The 24,761-nt window shown below is 44.8% G+C and overlaps 1 protein-coding gene across 2 annotated transcripts in view; it reads left to right on the top strand.

Moving 5' to 3' along the window:
• The window catches only part of NLRC4 (NLR family CARD domain containing 4), a 291,519-nt gene that overhangs the window by 223,450 nt on the left and 43,308 nt on the right, over positions 1–24,761 (top strand). For both annotated transcript variants that reach the window (XM_086926855.1, XM_086926856.1), the window contains exon 7: positions 18,173–18,259. In XM_086926855.1, coding sequence (XP_086782981.1) covers positions 18,173–18,259 — 87 coding nt within the window. The remainder of the gene's footprint in view (positions 1–18,172; positions 18,260–24,761) is intronic.

Below are 24,761 nucleotides of genomic sequence, written 5' to 3'. Positions count from 1 at the left end.
GGTGTTGACGTTTTCTGTCGTGGCCAGGTTCGCAGAGACCTTCCGGCAATGATGTGCGTGCAGCCAGTGCTTCTTCCCCTCCACTCGGAGCGCCGTTCGGGTGGTAATCAGCACTTGCCAGGGGCCCGTCCACCGCGGTTCCAGACTCTTGGTCCGCTGGAAATTTCGTATCAACACGAAATCTCCCGGTTGGATGTCATGGCCGGGGCCCCTGGAAGCATCGGGGATGGCCTGCTGCACCTGTTGATGAATGACAGACAACGTTTTAGTTAACTTGCACAAATAATCAGATAGTAGGACGTCTGGGACGTCATGAATGGAGGTCGGTTTGGGAGCCCAAACACGACCTCGTAAGGGGTCAAATGGTGCTTGGTGGGAGTGGAGCGCATCGATAACAAGGCCAGTGGGAGGGCATCCGGCCAGTTGAGTCCAGTGGTGGCCACTATTTTTGACAATTTCAGCTTCAGTGTGGCATTATGGCGTTCCACTAGACCGGCGGATTGGGGGTGGAAGACCGCATGAAACCTTTGCTTCACCCCCAACCCCTTTAGGATTAGTTGGATAACCTCAGCTATGAAGTGGGGGCCATTGTCGCTCCATAAAATTCGACAAAGGCCATAGCGAGGGAAGAATTCTTTCAGTAGTACTTTGGCAGTAGTCATGGCAGTGTTGTCACGGGTTGGATAGGCCTCTACCCATTTGCTGAAGGCACATACGATGACTAGTACATACTTCAGGTTTTGGCATCTCTCTAGTTGGATGTAGTCCATCTGAAGGACCTCAAAGGGGTGATTGGGGGTCCCAAACCCTCCCCGGGGTACCACAGTTCCTTTCCCGGGGTTGTGTTGCAGACAGATGAGGCACTGCTGAACTAGGCGTCTGGCTGAGTCAGGGATTTTGTCGTTGTGCCAGATTTTGGAAATGAGTTCGATCATGGGTGCAGATCCTATGTGTGCGGGGGAGTGTGCCATTGTCAGTATGGGGATCAGGTATGAGTCGGGTAGCAACCATCTGTTTGCATCTTTTGTTCGCCAGCAGCCCTCTTCGTCCTTCAAACCCACCCCTGCCCACTTAGTCAGTTCGTGAGGGGTGCTGGCCGACTGGATGTCTCTGATCATTTCCCTTGCGTCAGTCCATCTCTCTGCTTGTGACCTGGTCACATACATGCGTGTTGCCGTCCTATTCTCAGCTGTGGTTCGTGCAGTGAGGTCGGCCAATGCATTCCCTTGTCCGACTAAGTCTGTCACCCTTTTGTGTGCCTGACATTTGATCACCGCCAATCGTTTGGGGAGGAGAACTGCTTCAATCAGAGCGGAAACTAGATCTCCGTGGAGGATTGGAGTGCCGTGGGACGTCAGGAATCCCCTCTCCCTCCACAGGAGCCCAAAATGGTGGACCACTCCGAAGGCATACTGGCTGTCCGTATATACGTTCGCGGTGGTCCCTGCGGCTATGATGCATGCTCGGGTGAGGGCTATCAGCTCTGCTGCCTGGGCAGATCGTTGTGTGATGCAGGCTGTCTCAACTACTGTTCGGGCTGTCGTTACTGCATAGGCAGCTGAAGTGGTGCCATCTGGGAGTTTGATGCATGAGCCGTCTACCCATAGCTCTCCATCGGGGTCAGGAAAAGCAGTGTCTCGGAGGTCAACCCTACTCCTAGTCTGTTCGTCTGTGAGGGTCACACAGTCGTGTATGGGAGGCACGTCGGGGTCATTTTCAGGCATGGGCAGTAATGTGGCAGGATTCAAAGTCGTGCATCTCTTTAGTGTGATGTGGGGTGCAAGTAGAGTCAACTCGTACCCTGTCAGTCGTGCGCTAGTCAGGTGTTGGGTCTTTGTCTGGTTCAAAAGGGTGTCGACTGCATGGGGTACTAATACTGTGAGGGAGTTGGAAAGTACGATTCCCTCGCTCTGACGGATAGAGACAGCAGCGGCAGCTACTGCTCGAAGGCAGGCAGGCAAAGCTCTGGCTACAGGATCAAGAGTGGCGGAGAAGTAGGCACAAGGGCGCTGCTTAGGACCAATCGATTGAGTTAGGACAGACAATGCGCATCCCTCCCTTTCGTGGGTGAAGAGGGAGAAGGGTTTGGAGCAATCCGGCGTTCCGAGGACGGGTGCTGAGCAGAGTGCATCCCGTAATTCCTTAAAGGAGGCTTGACACTCAGTGGTCCAAGGAAGCGGGGAGGGGACATCTTTGGTCAGCAGGGCAAGTAATGGTTTCACAATGAGGCTGTAATTAGGCAACCACTGTCTGCAAAAAGAGGTTAGGCCAACCAAAGAGCGGACCTGCTTTTGTGTTTTTGGGATGGGGGTGTCTAGGATGGTTTGGATTCGGTCGGGTGTAAGTTTCCTCCCTTCTTTGGACAGAAGATGGCCTAGGTAAGTCACTTGTGGCTGGCAGAACTGTAACTTCTTTTTGGAGACTTTATGGCCATTTTCTGCAAGAAAGTGTAGGAGTTGGACGGTGGCTGTCGTTGCAAGCGGGGTGGTGTCGGCCGCCAAAAGGATATCATCGACATATTGGATCAACACCACTCCCTCTGGTAGCTGGAAGGCATCCAGCTGTCTTTTGAGGGCCTGGCTGTAAATGCTGGGACTTTCAGTGTACCCCTGGGGAGCTCTACAAAATTGGTACGAGCAGGATTTTAAAGTGAAGCCGAAGAGATAACGGCTGTCTGGATGAATGGGGATAGAGAAAAACGCGTTCTTAAGGTCGATAACAGTGAAGGTGGTGGCAGTGGACGGGATGAGGGTCAGAATGGTGGTGATATCGGAGACTACAGGATATTGGGGTACAACCACTTTGTTAATCTCTCGCAAGTCGATGATGAAGCGGTACGCTTTCTCATCTCCTTCACCTTGCTTCTTAACAATAGGTAGGATTGGGCTGTTGCAGACGTTGCTAACCACTTCTTCAACCACTCCTGCATTTACCAGAGACTGAATGATCGCTACCAGTGCCTTCTCACCCTCTGGCGATATCCGATATTGCGGGAGTTTCGGGAGCATAGCGTCCTGTCGTACAGTTATGTGAATAGGATCAATCATCATTCGCCCCACATCAGAGTCATTTTTGGCCCACAGGTACGGAGGCAGGGTGTCAAGCAGGGACAGGTCAGCGTCAGTTATGGAGCACATGTGTCGTGGGGGACGGGATCTGGGCATGTCTGGGTTGTCGTACAGGATGACTCGTATTCCATCTGGGGAACACCTAATGGTAGCTCGAAAATGTTTCAGTAAGTCAATGCCCATAATGGCGTCAGGGGAATTGGAGGAAAGCAGGAATGTCGCGTCAGTGGTGTTGTTTTCTAGGTCAAAGGTAATAGGTACGGACAGGGGGTTAGTGGAGGGCGTTCCATCGAAACCTATCGACGTTATGTGTGAGCCAGACAAGGGTGCCCTTGGAATCAGTCGTTTTGATAACACACTACGTGTCGCCCCAGTGTCTACCAAGAATGGAGACTCTGTACCCAGGACCTTAGCGGTGACATAAGGACCTTGCTGGTCAACACAGAGCTCGACTGGATCCCTCCCTTGCCCCTGGCAGTCCTATGCAAAATCGGGGGCATTTTCACCTTCGGATAGCTGATATTGGTTCTGTCGGGGACGGTCAAATGTGTTCAGTCTCCCTGATCTGTCATTGTTGGTGTCGTTGGGGTTCCCTCGTCCCTGCACTCTATTCCTCGGACCACCTGCCACATCCCTGGAATCCCTATTTCTATTCATCTCTAGCAGAACCGGACACTGGGATTTCCAATGGCCGAACCCTTTGCAGAAGGCGCATTGGTCATTGCTAATGTCTCTACGTCCAGTGTGGGGTGCTGGGGTGTGATCTTTAGGAGGTAGATCTCTGGGGGCGGTTGATTGGTAGTTCCCCCTTTGGTGTTCCCGTCCTACCGCTATACCCTGTATCTGGGCTATCATTACCCTTTCCTTTAAATCTTTCTTCTTTTTCTCGGACGCCCTATCATTCTCATTCTTTTGGTGCTCGTAATACTGAGCCATCTGAAGGATAGCTGCGGGTTTGGAGGCCCCCCAACTACTCTCACTCGTCTGCAGTTTTTGGGAGACTTCTTGTGTTAGGCCCTTTACATAATTTTGTACAAACAGGTGCTGTCCGGTTGCGGTGGTCATGTCTTTGCCACTGTAGTCGGAGAACACTGTCTCGAATCGGGAGAAGTATTCTGACACATCTTCCTGGGGTTTCTGTCGACAGGCCGTGACTATCGACCAGTCTACCTTTCTTTCCGGGATCAGTGTTTTTAACTTCTGAACTAGTTTGTCTGGGAGTTCCAGTATGTCCTTCACTGGTTTCCTTCCTGGCTCTCGCTGTCTGTCTAGTTTACCGAGTTGGTCCCAGGTATGTCCAAACAGGTCCGTGTGATCAGCCTTCCGGATTTGCTTCCACACGTCAGCTGGTAGGCATAACCCAAAGAACAAGTCAATGTCCGCTAAAGTCATTATTGTCGAACCCAAGGCTGTGCCTAATTCGGTATAAAATGCCGTCGGGTTCTTTCTTAAATCGGGCAGGGTTTGTTTGAAGGTTAGGATATCTTGTCGGTCCCATGGTTGGTAAACCCAATTGTACACAACCCTCCCTTTTGCATTTTCATTATTAATATCATCGCTCGTTCCCTGGCCCCGTGGCGGGATCCAGTAAGGGGCCGCTTCTCTGATAGGCATCATAGTATTGGCTACTTCTACCGAGGTTGTTTCAGGGACTGTAACCTTGGCTTCTGGTTTTTGTTCCGTGAGGTGGCGGAAGACCTCAAGCATCTGCATGAAGAGCTCCGTCGCCTCACGTTCAGTCCCATCTCCAACATCAATCTTCCTATACAGCGTTGTTAGTTTAGCGGGACCCTTACTTAGATACCTATCTTCATATGCGTTCAGGGTGTAGTAGCTGAATCGCAAGATGAAATGCCGTCTGTGGCTGTCGGCATGTGAATTATATACACTCATTGTATAATCTTCGCTCTCCCTTCGTTCTACTAAAGTCTTTGCTATTTTGTCGATCCCATCCCGCTCATCTTTGCTCAACCTATTTAGTCTGGCTGATGATTGTTTGCTAGCCTCGGGATCGCCTGACGAAGTTGTTAATGTGGCTGGTGCAGAGGCCGTGAGGGCTGGTGCACTAGCGCTAGGGTCACTTTCACTCACACTCGGGGTTTGCAGGCTTTGTTGGCTGGGAGCATATGGAGGGGGCATGTAGATGATTGGGGGACCTAGCAGTAACTCATCGTTTGCCCGTTGTTTGGAGGGCAATTCAGGGTAGAGCGCAGAGGGGGTCCTAACAGGACATTGGCCTGTCGACCCTAATTCTTGGTTTTGTGTAGCTTCCTTTCTTTCTTTTATTTCCTCTTCTAGTTGCTTTGCGGCCAGGTGAGCTGCCTTTCGTAATTCTTTCCCTATTTTTGCTTCTTCTCTTTTCTTTCGTTGTTCCGTTTCTTTGCGCCACATGCCGATACTGTCGAGCATAGTGGGCGTGGTCTTATTCTTCTGGAGCGCTATTTCTAATGTTTTTATTTTATTTTCATTAAAGGAACCTATCAGTGGCCACTGACTTTCAGGGTTCTTTTTTGTATATTTATGCCATAGTTTAGTGTAAGCTATAGCGACTAGTCCATACTTAGTGAACATGTCCTTATTAGGGGTGCCCTCCAGTGGAGCTGGATGGTTCATCTCTAATAAGCGGTCCGGGCTAAACAGGCTACCAACCAGTGGGGAGAAGATAGGCATGACGGATTACAACGGGGACAAAAGTCTGCACTACCTATCTTATCACGGCGGGCAAAGACTAGACAGAATATTTCTATTCTCCGTTGTTTGCCGGCGGTGAATACCTCAAACGAACCAATACCGAACAATCGGTCAATCAAAACAATCAGTGGGGAGAATAAGTGGGCACGAAAAGTTATCGTTACCTACTCTTTCTCTCCCTGCAAAGAGAGACCTTGTTCTTCCCTGTTTGCAGAAAAAGAATCTCCAGACAATAATCCACGAACGACAGTTCGGGAAACAGTGGGGGAGGAAGATAGGCACGACGGATTACAACGGGGACAAAAGTCTGCGTTACCTATCCTTCACTGTTTGCAAAGAGAGAGCCTGTTGTTTTCTCCGTTTGCAGACAGCGAATCTCCAGAGGTTTCAACAAAGCGTAATACTAGTATTATCCAAACAAAAACAATCTTTTCTCAATTCGTCGTGTTTACACGACCTTACCCGGACCGCATGGACGGTTTCCTGTCCTCTGGATCCAGCGCCCGATCGTCCTCTCTCCTTCGTGATGCCCGTGGCACTCCTGATGGTTCCCAGTCAGGACCGTAGATCACTCGAGAGAGGTCTGTTCAGAACTAGTGAAGGTCGGATGATCGGCTGTCAGACGAGGGTCTATCGGACACGAGCTCTTCCCGATCGTTGCAGTCGTTCACTCTGTCATCGGGACCTCTCCCACTGGATCCACGTGTCGCTGATGGGCCCCACGTTGGGCGCCAATTGTAGAAAAAGGTAGGGCTAGGACCTTTCTCAAGATTTGCCCGGCGCTAACCGCCCTTGTACCATTCAAATTTACCAAGCAATGAGGCAGGCGCCGGAGACCAGAAGGCAGGAAACAGAAGTTTTATTCCGACGGAGCAGAACACATCAGATCAGACAACAAGGTATCGTCTCGAGGTGCTCTAACAGCCTCTCGGAGGCCTGGCCTCTTATACACTGGTTTATGGCATGTGACCTTTCTTTATTACAATCAGAACATTGTGACATAAAGGAAAAGACATCCCCGTAATCCTCGTGTCAATCCCACCCCCATATACCTCCACAATAGAGGTCCTCAACCTGCTGATAAGAGGAGGGGGTCATCACGCAGCTGAGTGTTCCGTCGAGTCTTAGGATGTGTGTGCCTGATCATATCACAGGGGGTGGGGAGGCCTGGATCAATAGAGGGTCCTTTGAAGGAGAGCGACCTCATACAATAAGGGGCAGTAAGTGATATCTGCCGGCTTAGGCGATGGCCTCGGACCTGTGTGGACAGCTGGACACAGGGGAAGGGGTCATCAAAGGGGTGGTATTCATGCCGCGTGGACAATCGAGCGTGGAGGGAAGGTTTATCAACAGAGGGGCATTCATGGGAGGAGAGGAGATGCTGGTCAGGCGCAGGCGTGACTCCCAAGGACAGGGTCATGCAGAAGGGTTATGCTCATGAGGGGGAGGGAGGGGGAGCCAGGGTGCGCGGAGGATGCTTGCTGGGTCAGAGGGGCGCGCTGGTGATCGAGTGTGGACAAGGAGACCATGATACCTAAAATGGCTGTTGTGCATGTTGTACGTGGGTGACAAGCTGGCGCAGATGATGTTTAGCTCGCAAACTAAAATTCCACATCCTAGGTTCCGGGGTACGGCGTCCTTGAACCTCTCATCCAAGCACAGTCAGCTCACTCACGCTGGCAGAATCTTAGATGTACATGAGCAGACCAATGCTCGCTCGCAGTGACTCAAATCGGCCATTTTCATACTAGGCCTCACAGGCCACATTTTAGAACTATCATAGAAACAAACACAAATTCATATTAATTATGGTAATGAAACCCTTCTGGTTTACCTCCCACCATTCTAATATTTCCCTATTAGTTATTACCTAGCAAATAAGCCACATAGATGGGTTTTATATTTACATATCCAGTGACTTTTTAGCACAAAACGTTTACAATAAGCGCATTTAAATTGCGTTTGTTTATAATTAAGCTGTGCATTAATTCACATCACAATAACAACACATATTAGCTCATTTATGGCATCATGCAAGCAAGATTAGTACTCCCCATATGTTTGTGAATGCATATTACTCTAAGGTTGGTTATTTAAACACATCACACCATTAGTAAATGTTAATGTTATGGAACATTGACTTTGAGAGGGGTACACAAAATGTTGCATTTACCACCTCGCTCCATCAATGGTGCATTAAAGTAATTTTTCTTTTTAAATAAAGTGCTTTGGTGGCTCATTGATTTACCTTGTGTTATTTTTGTGTGTTGTGCTGTTCTTAGTTTCTAGTAAACAGCACCTACCCGAGCAGCCTTGGACTGCTGTGGCTCAATACCCTGGGAGTTATGTTTTACTTTTTGAGCTCTTAGTTAAATGCAAAAAGAAAAGGTTTTACATTGAGAACTCTGTGATGTCTTCATCCCAAATATCAGCCACATAACTTCACTTTCCAATAGCAGCACATAAACATTCACAATGAGGTGTCCTAGGTCACAATCGCCTCTCTGCACAGGACTCCCCTTAATCGCCACCCCAGTTTTCTGCACCAGTGGCCCATTCCCCCTCCAAACGTATCAGACCAGGTGGGCATGGGATTCCTCAAGTACATTTAATATATGAATGGATGAGGTCCAACTATTTTGGTATTTTGACATGGTGTCCCATATCAGTGCAGCCAGTCTTTCCATTGCATGGATGTTCCAGACCTTAGTCCACCACATGCCAAGGGTTAATAGAGTCGGTGCTTGCCAATGCAGTGCTACTACCAGGTGAGCCTTTAGCAGTAATGGTATGAGTAGTCTAACGTCTGAAGGGGAAAGTGGGGACAATCCCTCTTCATCTACCATTCCCATCAGGGCTATCCACAGCCACATAGTGAGGGATAACCTCCATTACCTGACTCTAGGTCCTCTGTGTGTATGTCCACTCAGACCACAAATGCAAATATGCCCCCTTCCCTCCACAACACATCCAACATGTGTCAGGAGCTTCCACCATAGCTTTTAGTCAAACGGGTGTCATGCACCAGCAGACCAAAAAAGGCCCACATTTTCTAATTTATCTGTTTTTAGGTTTCCAGGGGAACATGTTTCAGAAGGGAGCGGAAAAGGTATAACCTATTGAGATTGGGTGTCCCTTTTCATCACAACTTGACGCATAGGTATCAGGACGGAAGGGTTGCCCTGGTCAGGGGATCGATATGGCCCTAATGACCAAAAGTGCCAATTCTGCGCCTGGTTGTTCCCTTTCCTGGCAGCCCATGCCAGTGACAATCTCGTGCTGGGGCAACATTAATGTAGCAATGGACATATGGCCATAGTTACATTGCGTACTACATGGTCGGGGATGACACCCTCGCCCTCCCTGGTCCAGGGCCTTGCTGATCTAAAACTGATAAAAATGTGGCTTAGTCAACACAAGGGAGAGATGGATTATACCTACCACTTCCCTGTTATAAATGCTGGATAGTTTTGTTGATTGGATTCCTCCATATTTCTTGCTCTCCCCTATTGGTTTCGTTTTCATTATCATTCCCTGTATGTTACTGCCTCTTCATTTAGCTAAATGCATGACTTTAATGTGTCCATTTTTTTATTAGATAAATGTTTAATTTGTTGCTTTGTACCAGCATTCATTCTCATGTTTTCATTGATGAATTTCACATTTCATGTGTTAATATATTTAGCAAGTCTGCTCTGTCTTTGTGCTTTTATATATGGCTATACAATTTATATATGGCTATACAAATGTAATATGTTAACTTGTTTTGGAACTGAGTAAGGATAATTAATTAGTTTTTTTTTTAAATCCCTCAGATGTTCGGTCCACCCCTAGATGATATAGATTTCCTAATTTTCTATGTTACTTCCAATGATAAATATTGTTAATTAAACTGGAAAAGGTTAATTTTTAAAAGATATGTGGAACTCTATACATGGAATCGAGTCCTTCTAAAATTCTGAGGCTCTCTGTTAATTATATTGGCAAAAATACCTTTAGTAGGAATGTTCACCATTACAAATGTATCAAACTCATACTTACCATCCTCTCAAAACGTGCTTTAGTTGATTAAGAATTGGTTCGCGGTTAATGAAACTTCTTTTCTCTCACAACTTGTTGCCTTTTGACTCCCTGACTCCTGGTTTGTCTAACAGATGACTGCAAATAGGGCTGAGGCTGGAGCATTTGAGCAGCCCTGATAGGATCTGTATTGCGGCCTGTGAGCTACTCCTGGTTCTGATGAAATCTGGTCACAGACATCCCACTAAGTGGTTTGATGTAAATTTCCCTAAGACTAATCACCAGTTACTTCCTGTTTAAAGAGGAAACCTAGAGACCAGGATGCCATGCGGAGCTGTAGGGCCCTGTACCGAAGTGCCCTTAAAATCAGGAAAACTAATATTAGAGAAGCTTCCTTCTCCTCTTTACTCCAGGCAAGTGAATTGAGAGATAGCAGAACTCTTTGGGCATCAGTGAAACATAGTTATTTTGAGGATACCAATGATTCTGGAATTGATACGGTGATTCCTCCCGACGTTTGTGTCACTCACTTTATGAAGCTGTATGCTGCCTGTGACACGAGCCTCTTCCTCCCTATAGACCATGCCGCTATCAAGCCACTCCTGCTGCTTCCAGGCTGTCCTTTTATCTCCCAGCTGGTAACAAGGTTTCCTGGTGGCCCAGGCTTTGAACTGAGTGAGGTCCTGCATGGGGCGGCCAGCTGTCTGGTTGGCGAGCCCCTGACCCAGATGGGATCCCCTCTGATATGTGTCAAGCAAATACATCATGTGGGCTTCTCTTTTGACTAACATATTAAATACTGCATTAGTCACCTCCCCTCCCCCGCCAGGATTGGTCTCATGCCACCATTGTTCCCATTTTTAAAAAAGGGTTAAAAAAGTGATCCACAATGGTATTTCCGCATCTCATTGATTAATTAGACTGCTGTGGTCATGGGGAGAATTCTATTGGATCGCCTACAGAAATGGGCTGATGAGCATAACATACTTGGGGGCCTTCAATTTGCCTTCCTTACTGGCCTGGGAAAAGTCGAACAGTCCCTTATCCTGTATATGCTAATAAGTAAATACTCTGTGGCTAAGCACGGCAAGTTATACTTAGCATTTATGGATCTAAGTTCGGCCTTCAACTCTGTTAATAGGTCCACATTGTGGAGTATTATGACTGACATGGGGGTTGAACGGTATATTGTCAAGTTCCTGAGGGAGCTTAATCTAAATGTCCCCCCTAATGTTAGGTATGGCCATGGGATGGGGAGGGGACCACAACAGACTTTAGTCTTACCAGGGGCATAAGCCAGGGCTGTGTGTTGGCCCTGTTTCTCTTTTCCTTGTATGTTAATGGCCTGGAGGACCATTTGGTTGAAGCCATGACAAATTGTCCCCATCTATGCTTGTGATAGCCAGGACTGCTGATGGACTGCAGTGTCTGCTGGACCGCTTCTGCAAGTTTACGACCAGCTTAGATTTGAGAATCTACCAGGCCAAAACACACACATACTGGTTTGCGGGACAAATATGACGTACAGCACTACCTTTGTAGTCCATGCCTAAAAAATAGGCATTGTTCCCACTTTTTCTATCCAGGCATTCCTTTTGATACACATCCCTGAAGTCCAGTAGAAACAAAGCCTTCTGCAAATCATTTGACGCTGTCCTGTATTTTTCCTGTAGATTAGGGCAGAAGCCTATAAGGGAACTCACAGCCATATACAAAGCTAAGAGCTGTGCTGTTGCCACCTATGGGGCCGGGATGTGGGGATAAAGCGAGCAGGGAGGCTTGGAACCAGTTGAGAGTGATTTTATTAAGACGCTAGTAGCTGTCCCGACAAGCATTTGCAATGCAATAGGTCTCGCATTAGGAAAGTTTGAGCTATTGGTATTGTAAATGACACATTTTTTATGTATGTGTTGGTTTTGAAAATAGCGAAATTAATAGCTTTGTCATTTACAATGCCAATAGTTTTAACTTTTGCAAATGTGACACCTATAGCATTTGTAATGCAATATGTGTTGTATTTAAGTGACTTAGATGTATTGATATTACAAATAACAATGGATTTTAATTTTTGTAACAATTAATACTTAAATAAAAGTTCTTGTAATTTATAATGGCAATAGCTTAAACTTTTTTAAATAACTTTTGTGAAGATTATGTTCAGTGTATTTTATTGTGACGAAAATCCAAGAACAGAAGTGAAATATTAACATCTTTTTGTGACATTTGTAATACAGCTTGAAACATTGAGAGAATATATTTAAACCAGTTGTTGTTGAATGGTTGCACAGATTGATGCTGTGGTGGTGCTGAGTGATGTTGTGGTGGCGACGAGTGATGTTGTGGCGTTCAGTGATGCTGTGGTAGCACATAGTGATGTTGTTGTGCCCCTGAGTGATGCTGTGGTGGTGCTGAGTGATGCTGTGGTGATGCGATAGATAGATAGAGTGAGTGCGATAGATAGATAGATAGAGGGAGGGCGATTAGATAGATAGAGGGAGGGTGATAGATAGATAGAGGGAGGGCGATAGATAGATAGAGGGAGGGCGAAAGATAGAGGGAGGGAAATAGATAGACAGATAGATAGATTGATGGCGATAGATAGATAGATAGAGTGATGGCGATAGATAGAGTGAGTGCGATAGATAGATAGATAGATAGGTAGATAGACAGATAGATAGATAGATAGATAGATAGATAGATAGACAGATAGATAGATAGATAGATAGATAGATAGATAGATAGATAGATAGATAGATAGATAGATAGATAGATAGATAGATAGATAGATAGATAGATAGATAGATAGATAGATAGATAGATAGATAGATAGATAGATGCTGCAGCCCAGACTATAGGTGGGGGTCCCAATGAATGAATGAATGAAATGGCATTTGTAATGCGCAACTATGCCCAATGGGCGTCAAGGCCACTAATGACTGCGTGAATGCTTGCTCTCGGACTCCATCCAATTCCGGTAGCTCAGAAATGTCCCCTGACGTCAGGTTTCCAGTTTGGCGGCTGCTTTTCTCGGTCTTGCTTTTGGGCGGGTGTGCATTCGCAGACCCAGATAGAACACATTTTTAGTAGCGGGGGAGATCCCAGATGAACTATGACGTAAAACATACAGGGCGCACAAATCAGCAAACTGCCTTTGGCGGAGGCCAGCATCTTCGTGGGGGTCATGGCACGGGGTGGATGGCATTGATGTGTGGGCACCTGGGTGCCGCGTGCTGATGCTGAATACATTTGTCATTATGAAATATGTCGTTCACGCGAGCCCTGCTCGACAAACTGCAGCTTTGTTGACAATCATGGGTTCTGTCCCACAGAACCTTGTCTGGCTTCTACCCCAGGGATCTTCTGCATCAAACACACAAGACCCCCACCCCCTTTACACCCGACCCCCTCCCTCACCACCAACCGGGTGCAGAAAGTTGAAGGAGTTGTCAAGGGTTTTCTCACTCAGACAATCAATTGCAAAGCGCTCTGATAGCCACAAGGGTCATGCTCGCGCTATATTAAAATTTCAAAATAAATACATATAAACTTTCAAAATAAATACATAAATTACGTTTTGGTGCAGGGAAGCTAACCCTTTTTGGGGAGTGGGGGTCATTTTTCTGTGAGTAGAGAGTTTTCTTATTATCTAGTTGTTGCAAATAGCAGACACTGGTTGCCTCGCGCCCTCGGGTGAATTTCGGAAGAGGGGTGGGTGGGGGGGTCTATTGTCCCATATCAGGCATGAGACGCTCCTCCTGTGTTACTTTTCTCTTGGCTTTCAGGTGCTTGCTATTGTGCGTTCTGTGTTAGAAATGCTGGACTACAAGTCCCAGAATGCAGATGAAAAGGAGCCCTCCGTAAACCGTGCACACACCTGTTAGGTGATGTTTGATGGGGACCTTTATCTCGAGCCATTTGAGTGGATTGTTCTGGGGAGTGGGGGGAGACAAATACCCCCTGAATCAATCGAGACCGATTTTAGATAAAGCTTGTAGGGACCCTGTCTAAAATGATTTGTTACTCGTAAAATTGGATGAGGGTGATGCGTGGTAAGAGGTCGCGATGGAACATCAAAAGTAAACTGGTAGACTTTTGCCCGGCTATAGCACTCAAAAGTGCTCAAAACGTAATATGTGGCGCTATGTACAAATGCTCTGACCACCTATCACCGGCCAACTTGTGGTGCACAGAGCTTCGAAAGGACAGAACTGCGACCAAGCAACACATAATCCTTTGGATGGCAAATGGTGAGCATTTTGCGACCACTTTGATGTTCTGAGTGTCCGCGCGGCTCACTGAGAACATCAAAGAGGCCGCGAAAGGGCTCCCAAAGGCTGCAAGCTGACAAACGGTGCATGTGCCCGGTGCACATTGTAATGGAATTGTTAGTGGTTACGATAGACCTTGCCATAACAAAGTTACATTACTGTCTGTGTTGATTATATTACAACCTATTTTTCTTTGCCTTGTTTCTTGGTTTTCAGGATCAGTGGGTTACAGCGTGGGTGCCCATCACTGGTTGGGTGGTGATGTACAAAATGTATAAACAGGTGACAAATCAATAGTCTTAAGAGTCTGGAGCATATACTCATTCACTAGTCTTTTCCATGACGCATCGGGCACGAGTGTGGGCATAATGTAAGCCACATACACAATTTCACCTCGATGACCCGTACCTGTGGGATAGTGGAAAGGGAATGAATGGGGGCAGGGGTGGTGTGCGCTTGCCTCCACTAATTATTTGGTGAACCTGGTCACATGTGTGCAGAAGTGTTCAGGTTTAAAAACAAATACGTTATATTGCTGTAGTTCCTTTGTGATGTCATGGTGCTCGGGTGAGTACATTGTCATACAAAGACATGATGCACACGCTTAACGATGTGTGATCAGTAAGTGAACAAATGCTTGGGCACCGGGCTACACACTGGGTTGGGTAGTGTGGGTCCACCAGAATACTTTTTCGAGTTAAACAAACGACACAGAAAATCACACCAATGAAAGCACAATGACGTGTTAAAGCACTTTTTATCCGCACCGAATGACGTCTGAGATGTGTTGTTGCCTAGGAGGCAGGGAGTGCATGCCCAAAGTGTTCCCTGTACAGATTCTCCTCTACCCAGTTTACAAATCTTTGAAAAACTTGGTGTAAGCCTTCACAGTGTTTAGTGTGATTTGTTCAAAATGAGATCCCTTTTGTTGATTCAGTACTACAAGGGTATGGCTCTTCATCCACCATCTTTAAAGTGCCTATTATAATCCACGTATGTTGACAATCCGCACAGCATGAAAGAAAATACAGTCGTTTTACTGCACTATTAACTTGCCTTTGTAGATCTTTCTAATTAACTTTTTTACGTGGCGAGAAGATTAAACTTTTAACTCCACGTGTCTACAGTTGTATTGTTATTTTGTAATGTGAAATTAAATTTTTCCATTTTTCTGATTGAACTGTATTGTTTAATTGCACATTCAGATATAACTGTCCATTTGATCTTCTGGCTTCATGGTAATGAACTTTTTACATCCACCGACTTGACGTGCAGTGCAGGATAATTGTTGAGTTATGTTTGTTAACGGGACGCAACTGAAACTACCCGGTAGCATCCTCACACTGGCCTGGGCTGCACGGTCTCCCAGGCTCTACAGTGCAGCCAGCTTTCTTCTGTCTGGGAGGATGGGGCCTAGCAGAAGCCTTGAGTAGAGGTTTTGAAAGGGCTGGTTAGGTAATCCTCCTACCACTTTTCCCGCACTTAGCAACTAACTTACACAGTCAGTGAAGCACTGCAGGCAGGTGTTAGCAAACAGCGAGGCCTACAGAGAGCTGCGAACCGGGGAGCAGAGTAGGTATATGTTATCTGGCCGCCTTCTCTTTAGCGCATGCGCAACACTGCTGGCCTGTGGCTCAGTCCCCGCCAGCATATACAATCAGGGAGGCACCGCAGCATGAACGCTTGTAACTTGATTCAGCCACCTATGCGGCCACTTGTAATATAATCACGACATGCCACCTTGAAATAAAATGTATAAATGTTATTAAAGTGCTCATGCTGCCGCCTGTGGTTGATGACTACGCACAGCTCACTATAGATAGTGATCACTCTTACAAATACAGCCGCTGACTGCAGTGCAGGCTATCAACTGAGGCATCGTCCATTATGCGGTTTGAAACTGTGCATGGTAGTGCTTCGCTCCCGTACCGCCGCCGACCCACCTATAGGTCACACATGGAGCCAGGGCAGGTGAAGAATGCATTACATCACAGGCCCGCCCAGACGATGGGAATCTGTGCCTGGGGCCAGGGCTGGTGAGGCTCAGGCAGCAGGGGGGCACAGCAGGACTTAAAAACACTCCTGCGTGGTGCCAGTGTGAGCGTGAATTCCTGCACAGCAGAGTAGCACTGACACTGACAAGTCGCGCATGGATTGGAGGCCCTCCGACAGGGTCCGAAACTATATTTAAAGTTTAGTCAGTGTTTTAAATCAAGAGTCTGCTGAATGGAGCCTAGCCCGTCGTGGCAAATACACTGAGCCAGGAGGGCAGTGAGCAGAGCGACAGGCTGCAAAGTTTAATAAGGACAACGAGAGCGGGACATAAAGACAGCAGAAAAGAAACAATGAATAACGAGGCAGAAAAGTATTAGAAAGAGACACCGGGAAACTGCAAGGGCTTCAGAGGGTTCTAATGGCACAGAAAGTAATAGAGGCATCACAAAAGAGTAATGAAAAGAGACACAAACGAGTAATGAGAAAATTCAGAAAAGAGTACAAGAAAATAATGAAAGGGGCACAAAGAGACTGGTCCCGTTAATAAAGCAGGTTTTGATTTGAGGGCGATCTAGCTGAAGTGGATTTGGAGGTGGGAAAGAGGTGATAGAGGGAGTGAAAAGAAAACAAGCTCTCGGCATTGCTGTGGCGGAGGCGGGGGACCGGCTTCCTTTGAAGTCTGATGGGGAGGCGGGGGCACGGATTCCTTTGAAGTCTGATGCCTAGGCTCAGACAAAGGGTGTGGGATGTGGCTGGCGATGTGCACGCGCCTGGCTCACATGAACTGTACCTGATCCGCAGTTTTGGGTAGACTTTTGAAAGACTTACTATAATCTCGACGAACACGCATTGCTAAAGCAATGCTGTAGTCGAGAACTAAAAAGTACCAGCTCTTTCATTTGCCATCTAGAGACTGAGATTGGGTACATTAGTGCCCTCATTAAATTGCAACCACTTCTCTTATGGCTCAGAATCTGGATGAAGACCAGACCTCACCTTATTCACCAGGGCTGTCCTTGCTGATTTCCTGAAACCATACCGATGCCTTAGCTTTCCCTGGCTAAGGTACATTCGGAACATCTGCCTTAGTATGGGCCGGGGGATCTGTATCTCTCCTAGTAGTGTGCCAGCTAGTGCTTTCACCGCTTTGAAGAATACTTTTCTAACTGGGTGCGTGGAGGAGAGAATGCAGAGGGCTGTAGACAAACCAACGGTCCAGGCTTATATGGGGATTTGCACAATTAGTAGCATTGAACCATACCTAACATGGGTGAGCAACCAGCACCACAAAGGTTTGCTGAGGTTATGCACTGTACACTTTCTTGTTGCCTTTCCTGTTCAGGGCTCTTATTTTTCTCATCTGCCTTTGTGAACTTGGGATGACCGCTCAGTTCAGAGCTCGATACATTTTATGTTTTTTTGTAAATTCCACTCATTATTGAGAACCTCTATTTGTTACCCATTTTAATTGAAGTAAATATACATTATTGCTGAGTGGCATTCTCTTTTCTGCAACCATTGCCATCTACCAAGATTAACTGCTTTTTACAATGAGTGTTCCATTAGGAACAGGGCTATTGCTTTTATGTGATAGTATAATCCTTTTATAACTTTTCCTATTGTTGTTATGTTTTTATTGATTATTTATTATTGAGGGTCACTGTTTACTATTGCTGTAACACTGTCATTTGAGGATTCTTGACCAATTGATATTTTGTATAACGTTTTTATACTTTTATGGTATAATTAGACCGAATAAGTTTAATGAAATGAAAAGAGCAAACATAATGAAAAGTACAGCCATGCCAAGTGTGGTTGACCTGCATCTCAATGGCTGAAATAACTGTGGCGCCATCTTTGTAGAACCAATTAATTATGACGTATAAAATCAGAACATAAGAGTTGCTGTGAACTGTATTTGTTGTTTTCATTTTCTTTTTATGATTGAGTTAGGCTAATTTAAAATGAGTAGGTTGTTGGGTATAGGGAGGTCTGTTAGGTGGAGGGGTAGTGAGAACATTGTACTGGAGTGTACTGTACAGTTGCCTTGTTTACCACTTATTAAGAGTATGCTTAGAGATGGACAACCATGCACAGGCATATTCTCACTTTGTTTTGCTGTTTTCATAGCTATGAATCTTGGTAACCTGACAAAACTGATGACGCTCGACTTATCAGAAAATTACTTGGAAGGAGGAGAATCTGTAGATATTCTTGGTAAAGTACTATTACGTCTCTTAAATAAGCTTCATGGGATAAACGTGTCTCACTTCACATTCACCATTGTCTTTTTTACTCATGTTAAAACAATTTAATTTACTTTTATTATAATTTTGAGTCGAAATATTACATTTTCAGATCGCAGCCGTTGAGAGATCAAGCTGTTTTAGTATATGCTAATCACAACAATTAAGTATAGTATATGTGAAGTGAGCCCACACAACCACAAATGAAACGACAGATCTTATTTATTAGCGATTAGTCACAAGCACTGTTCCCAAGAAGCCGTGCGGCCGCGCGCGCGCGCACTTCTCTACCCCCGAGCGCGCAGTCCCATGTGTGGAGCACGCACAGAGGGCACACCCCGTGAGAGTATTCGCGCCGCCGCCGCTTTTAAAAGGCGCGCAGCGCGAAAATCGGGCATTTCCAGATTGCAGGAGACGGCAGCGAAAGGAGCGAAGCTAAGTGTTTCCTTGTGACCACTTGGTGTTTGCTTTAAGTATTTCCCTGAAGCGCCTTTCTTTGCTGTAATGTTTTAATTAGTAACGCGAGGCTGCGGGGGAGATGGAGTGCTTTATTTAAGAATCCATGTTAATTGCAGCCCCTTCACGAGCGGCGATTAACATGGACATTTAAATAAAAGCACTCCATCTCCCCCGCAGCCTCGCGTTACTATCAGAACAATACGGCAAGTTTAAAAAGGCTAATCTGCCTTGTTTGCAGACTTGCTGTATTGTTTTTGTAGTAAGGCGAGGCTGCAGGGGAGATGGAGTGCTTTTATTTAAATATCCATGTTAATCGCCGCTCGTGAAGGGGCTGCAATTAACATGGATTCTTAAATAAAGCACTCCATCTCCCCCGCAGCCTCGCGTTACTACAAAAACAATACAGCAAGTGAAACGGATAATGTCCAGCTAATAGCTTGTAAGTTTGAGTATCAACAAAGAGGAAGCGTGGGAGTCCCTATGTGATTAGGAAGACTAAATAATGATGGAAATTCTAGGTTGGCTTGTGTGAGTGGACATAGACGTATAGAACATCCCAAATAATCTTGTGGGGTAGGAGAGAGTTTGCCAAATGATGAATATTGTTATCAGCACTTCTTACAAACAACGCCATGCCTACTAAGTGTGATAAGATTTGTTCAAAGCACTTTTTCACTCTGACAAGATTAGTTTGATGTCCAAGATTAGCGTCAGGTTGATAAGTAGAAGGACTGCTGCATTAAGGGGTGGTGTGGTCGGAGATGCAAATATACCAAGTGATACATTAGCGGTATCTCTAGTAAATCTACTATTAAACAACATCCGTATTAAACTCTGAATCTGATCCCTGAGTGGGAGGATGTGTTTGCAGTGTAGAAGCATATTTCCGAGTTCCAATTCCATCACAGCTGAGAATCGATACAATCTAGTTTATGGAGCTTTTCAATCCAAAATGTGTTGTATATTATCCAAAATCTGCGAGTATGGGGGAGATTTTTCACTTAAAAGGGGGAGCACCAAATCTTTTGCCATGTTCCAATTCATGGCAATATGCCATTGTAAAGGGGTTGTAGATGCTGATAGTAGATTGTAAATCTTGAATGTAAAAAGTCCTTGTTTCATAAGTTTGTCTAATAACACCGGCAGGCTGGATGTGTCTGGGTTACCTAGTTTGCATAGAGTGGATTTAAATTTGCTGTATTGTTTTTGTAGTAACGCGAGGCTGCAGGGGAGATGGAGTGCTTTTATTTAAATATCCATGTTAATTGCCGCTCGTGAAGGGGCTGCCATTAACATGGATTCTTAAATAAAGCACTCCATCTCCCCTGCAGCCTCGCGTTACTACAAAAATACTTACAGCAAGTCTCCAAACAAGACAGATTAGCCTAAAAAAAAACACGCAGTGTTTTTAAATTGACTATATTGGTTTGGTAATAACACGAGGCTGCGGGGGAGATGGAGTGCTTTTGTTTAAATAGCCATATTAATCGCCGCTCGTGAATAGAGTAACCCTTTTTAAGGGGAGTTTTGAAGCAGGGAGCAGAGAATATAGGTGTGCAAATTGAATGTTCTCAGCCCTTGGCTTACATCAAGAGGGGTGAGAGAATGGCAGAGAAGCCTCTGTGATGGGTCTGGACAGGTCTGAGACTATTTAGTCAAACCTGATATGTCACAAAACAATGCTATTTGTTGAGCAGCTGCGATTTTTTGTGAGTGGTGGATGGACGATGGCAACAGTTGATGTCTGAAGCAGCATAAACCCCTGCGCCAGCACCATCCCTGATATATACATGAAAGAGGGGTAGCCCCCACAGTTGAGATTCTTTTAAATAGACCTGTTTTAGTAGTTGGTGGTGTTTGTTTTTCCTTCTAGTGTTTGCCTCTTTTTATAATGAAATGGGCTTAGAGCTTTGTGTCTTTTGAAAATCAGCTGCTAAAAGAAACAAAACTGTAGTTACATACGCCAATAAAATGCCATTAACTGAAATGCTATTATGGTGTTTTCGCTTCTGGGCAAAGTGTCATAGCCCAGAGTGGGGTTGATGAGACGTCTGTCCAGTAGGTTGGGGAGCGAAGACATACTCAGGCATATGCATCAAATTAAATACCGGGAGCAAATGGGCAGATTCTCAGAATCTGCCCCTTTGCTCCCGGTATTTTTGCATTTGGGATGCATCATCCCAAATGCAAAAATCGCAATTTAAGGAATCTCCAAATTGAGATTCCTTAAATTGCGATTGCATTTAAGGAATCCCAAATTGAGATTCCTTAAATGCAATGCATGAAAGTAAAAAAAATAGCCAATTTGCTAATAGGGGGAGCAAATTATCATGAAGTTGGACTTCATGGTAATTTGCTAAAACTTTGAAAAAAGCACTTTTGTGCATTTTTCAAAGTTTCATGTTGCGCACACACATGCCCTTAGGGCATGTGTGTGTGCAACATATGTGGATAGATCAATTTCAGGGGTGCAACAGGGTGTCATTTTGACACCCTTGCACCCTTGAAATTGCATGAGCAATTTGCGAGTACCTACTGTTACTCGCAAATTGCTCAAGCAATCTCCAATACATTCCAATGGGCCTCTAGGCCCATAGGAATGAATGGGACAGCATTCCTTAATTGTGACTAGCAATTTGCGAGTAGCAATTAAGGAATGTTAAGGAATCACTATTTTAATAGCGATTCCTACATGCATAGGCTTTTGCTATTCCTAAATAGCGATTCCTTTAAAATCGCTATTTAGGAATAGCAAAAATCTACGTTGATGCATCTGCCAGACTGTTGTTTAAAGCTGAACGTGATTGTCAGTCTCCAGTGGGTGGATGTAGGTTCTGAGCATTTCATGGAAAAGATCGAAGGTATGCTCTGTACTTTAGGGTAAACATTCAACATGTTTCTCAGGGGTTCAGCAAGTGTCTTCTCCAGCAATGCTTTTTAATTCCAGAAGGGATTTTACTCCACTGCAGATGTCATTTGGTACCTTTACCGACTTGATGATTTATATTGTTTTGTCCTGAAGATGCTGACTGCGGTGTCCTGAATTTTGCCAAGAATAGTGTGGAGTAACTGTAGCTGTTTATTCCATGCAGTGATTTTAGCTTTCTAATTTTTGATCTCCTTTAATCTATTTTTTTTATGTAGCCATTGCAGGTATCACATAAAATGCAGCCCTTGTTCTCACTATGCCACTGGCCTGTCTGTCGTGTTTGTGCCGTTACTCCTAATTTGTTTGTCATATGCCTGAAACAAACATTAAATTCCCCATTTTCCCAACTATCGCCTGAGATCTGACGACTTATGCACATTTACCTCTACTCATTTCCTGACTTTTAGTAACCAGCCATCAGCTACTCAGTACAATAGATGAAGGTTTAGGTAAAAGAAAAAAAAAGCTATACTATATTTTTGATGCAACTAGAATCATTCACCGCCCGCAGGTTTGACCTGCCAGAATCGATATGAGGAAACTGAGGGTGTCATCTTTGGCTCATGACTTAATCTAATGCTCATATATAAGTAGTATCTCCGTGTTCTAGAGGTAGTTGTATCCTTTCCAATGCAGAATTATAATTTTTTCTGGCAATTGCTCGATTACAGAATCGTGTGCTCTATGGGGTTTAGCATTCAACTTCCTTAGAGGGGCACACATCTGCAATTATAGCAAGGTTCTGCTCATTGATTACTACTCCAATTTCGATTTTGATACTACAACCCAGTTTGGCATCTTCTTAATAAACTTTGCTTTTATACAGCGGACCTCTCCAGTTATGAACATCTTCAGTTCCAGCATTAAGTCTACCTTCCTCAATATGATGGCATTGGACGGTAGGTTTAATGTGCGGCAGTCATGTAGTAACAAGAATCCGATGATTCTATGAACCAGGGGAGCTCCTTTGTTCTTCCACAGTCGTTCTCAGTTGCTGAAAGCCATTCATTTCCTCACACTGGAGTTAAAATAAGTCTGTGACTTGTATTGTATGTTAAGTCCTATAAGACTGTGTTTGCATAGCCTTTCTCTGTGTTCTGGAGGAATGTGGAATACAGTCAGTTCTGGTGTTCCAGGTTCCGTCTGCGGCAGTAATGGCTGGTGGTAATGTTTATGAAGGAGTTTACCACCAGAGCGACAGTTGGTCTATTGAAGGAAGTTTTGCATGAAGGAGTTCTGTCAGTGATCATAATCGATAATGGCATGCAGTTGACCTCCATAGAAATGTAGGGTCTTTAGCGTTCTCCAGTATTGGGCACAACCGCACCTCTCTTAACAACCCCCTAAAGGAATGGTATTGCTGAGAGGGCCAACTGGGTGCCTAAAGGTACCATTCAGATGGTGGTGGCTTGTGGGTGAGATGTCTTTGGTATGGTACTTATACGATTGTACCACCGCTGGAGTCTTGTGCTTTTCTAAACCTGAAGTGTACTTGCCTGTGTAACCAATTCATGTCATGGCGTGCTTATCCAATTTTCAAACCGGCCTTAAGACCCTTAACGTGGCGCTGTATGTGTGAAAATGCACCATCTTTTCACTTTTTTAAGTAAACATTTAGAGTGACATTTGGGGCTGCACACGCGCGTGGTCTGGTTCCTGGCGCACATAGCCATGGTTGCAGTGCACGAAGACCCTCCACTGCCGCACACAGAGAAAAATAATTAGAGGGAACATTGGTCACAAGAGCTCCCAGGAACTGACAAACAGGAATCCTAGGACAGTATTCAAAGCTAAACATTCTGTATCCATAGGAATGGACATGACCAGGTAATGTTCTGATAAAACATAGACATAGAAGAAGGAGACTAGATTACTACAATATTTCCCTTCTTTCACAAAAATCAAAACCTAAAGATTTACAGAAGAATAAAAAACAAAAAGAAGAAAATACAGAAATAGAAAAGAGAAGATGAGAAGAATAAAACATCTTAACAAAAAGAAGAAGAATCATATAGCATATGCATTTCAAAGTTTCAATAAAAACTAATTACATCCAAAAACTATATAGCATTTTGCATTTAGAAATTACATTCAAAAACTACATAGCATTCTAAAAACTACATAGCATTCTAAAACTACAAGTCCATGCGTTTAGGAGAAACCCTAATCCTACTGCTCCTCCTAGGAGGAACATAAACCAACTTAGAATCATTTTTACCAGCAATTTCAACTTTAGTATTTTCCCCTCTGGTAGCACAACCCAGCTGAGAAACAACCTTGAGGGGCAATTTATAAACACGAGCAAGATTCTACCAGTTTTTCCCATTAACCCTCACTGCAAATTTCGTAACAGCATCAACTTGAACTGGTGAACCAAATTTAGATAGGCCTTTAGGAACATTATGTGGTGATTTGATCTTAACCCAGTCACCAACCTTTATGTTGGACACAAAGTCTCTCTGAATGATTGTTTTCTGATGACTTTTAACAACTTGTCCACTTTGATGCTTATTAACATTCATATCAGTAAGAGATTGATTATTTGTTAAAGAAAACTCTTGAGTTGACTTATTCTGTGAATATGAACCCCATTCTCTCATCCAAGCTGGACACAGATGGAATGAAGCCTCTCTTCCTCTTAAAAGTTTGAACGGACTTGAACCAGTGGTTGCATTCGGAGTTGTTCTATGTGCCCATAACATACTTTGGACAGCCTCCTTTATGTTTAAATCAGAAGAGATTGCCCATTGTATACACTCTACTAAAATACGGTTGTTCCTCTCAATAAAGCCATTTGCTTGTGGGTGATAAAGAGCGACTCGCTTATGAACAATACCCGATTGAGACAAAAAGGCAGACATTTCCTTTGAAGTAAACTGAACTCCATTATCCGAAACGATCTCTTTCGGAAAACCCTCCCTAGCAAATAGACTTTGAAAGAATTTGATAACCTCATTAGAATTAGGATCAGACATGAAATGGACCTCCTACCGTTGCTAAAGTAGTCGGCCACAACTAATGCAAATTTACATTTGTTAGGTAATATGTTGAATGGACCCACAAAATCCACCACCAATTTCAACCA

This window comes from Lissotriton vulgaris, chromosome 6 (genome assembly GCF_964263255.1).
Source record: "Lissotriton vulgaris chromosome 6, aLisVul1.2, whole genome shotgun sequence".
Taxonomy (NCBI): Eukaryota; Metazoa; Chordata; class Amphibia; order Caudata; family Salamandridae; genus Lissotriton; species Lissotriton vulgaris.
Note: the sequence above shows the minus strand (reverse complement) of the source record. Positions and strands in the feature narration are given on the sequence as shown.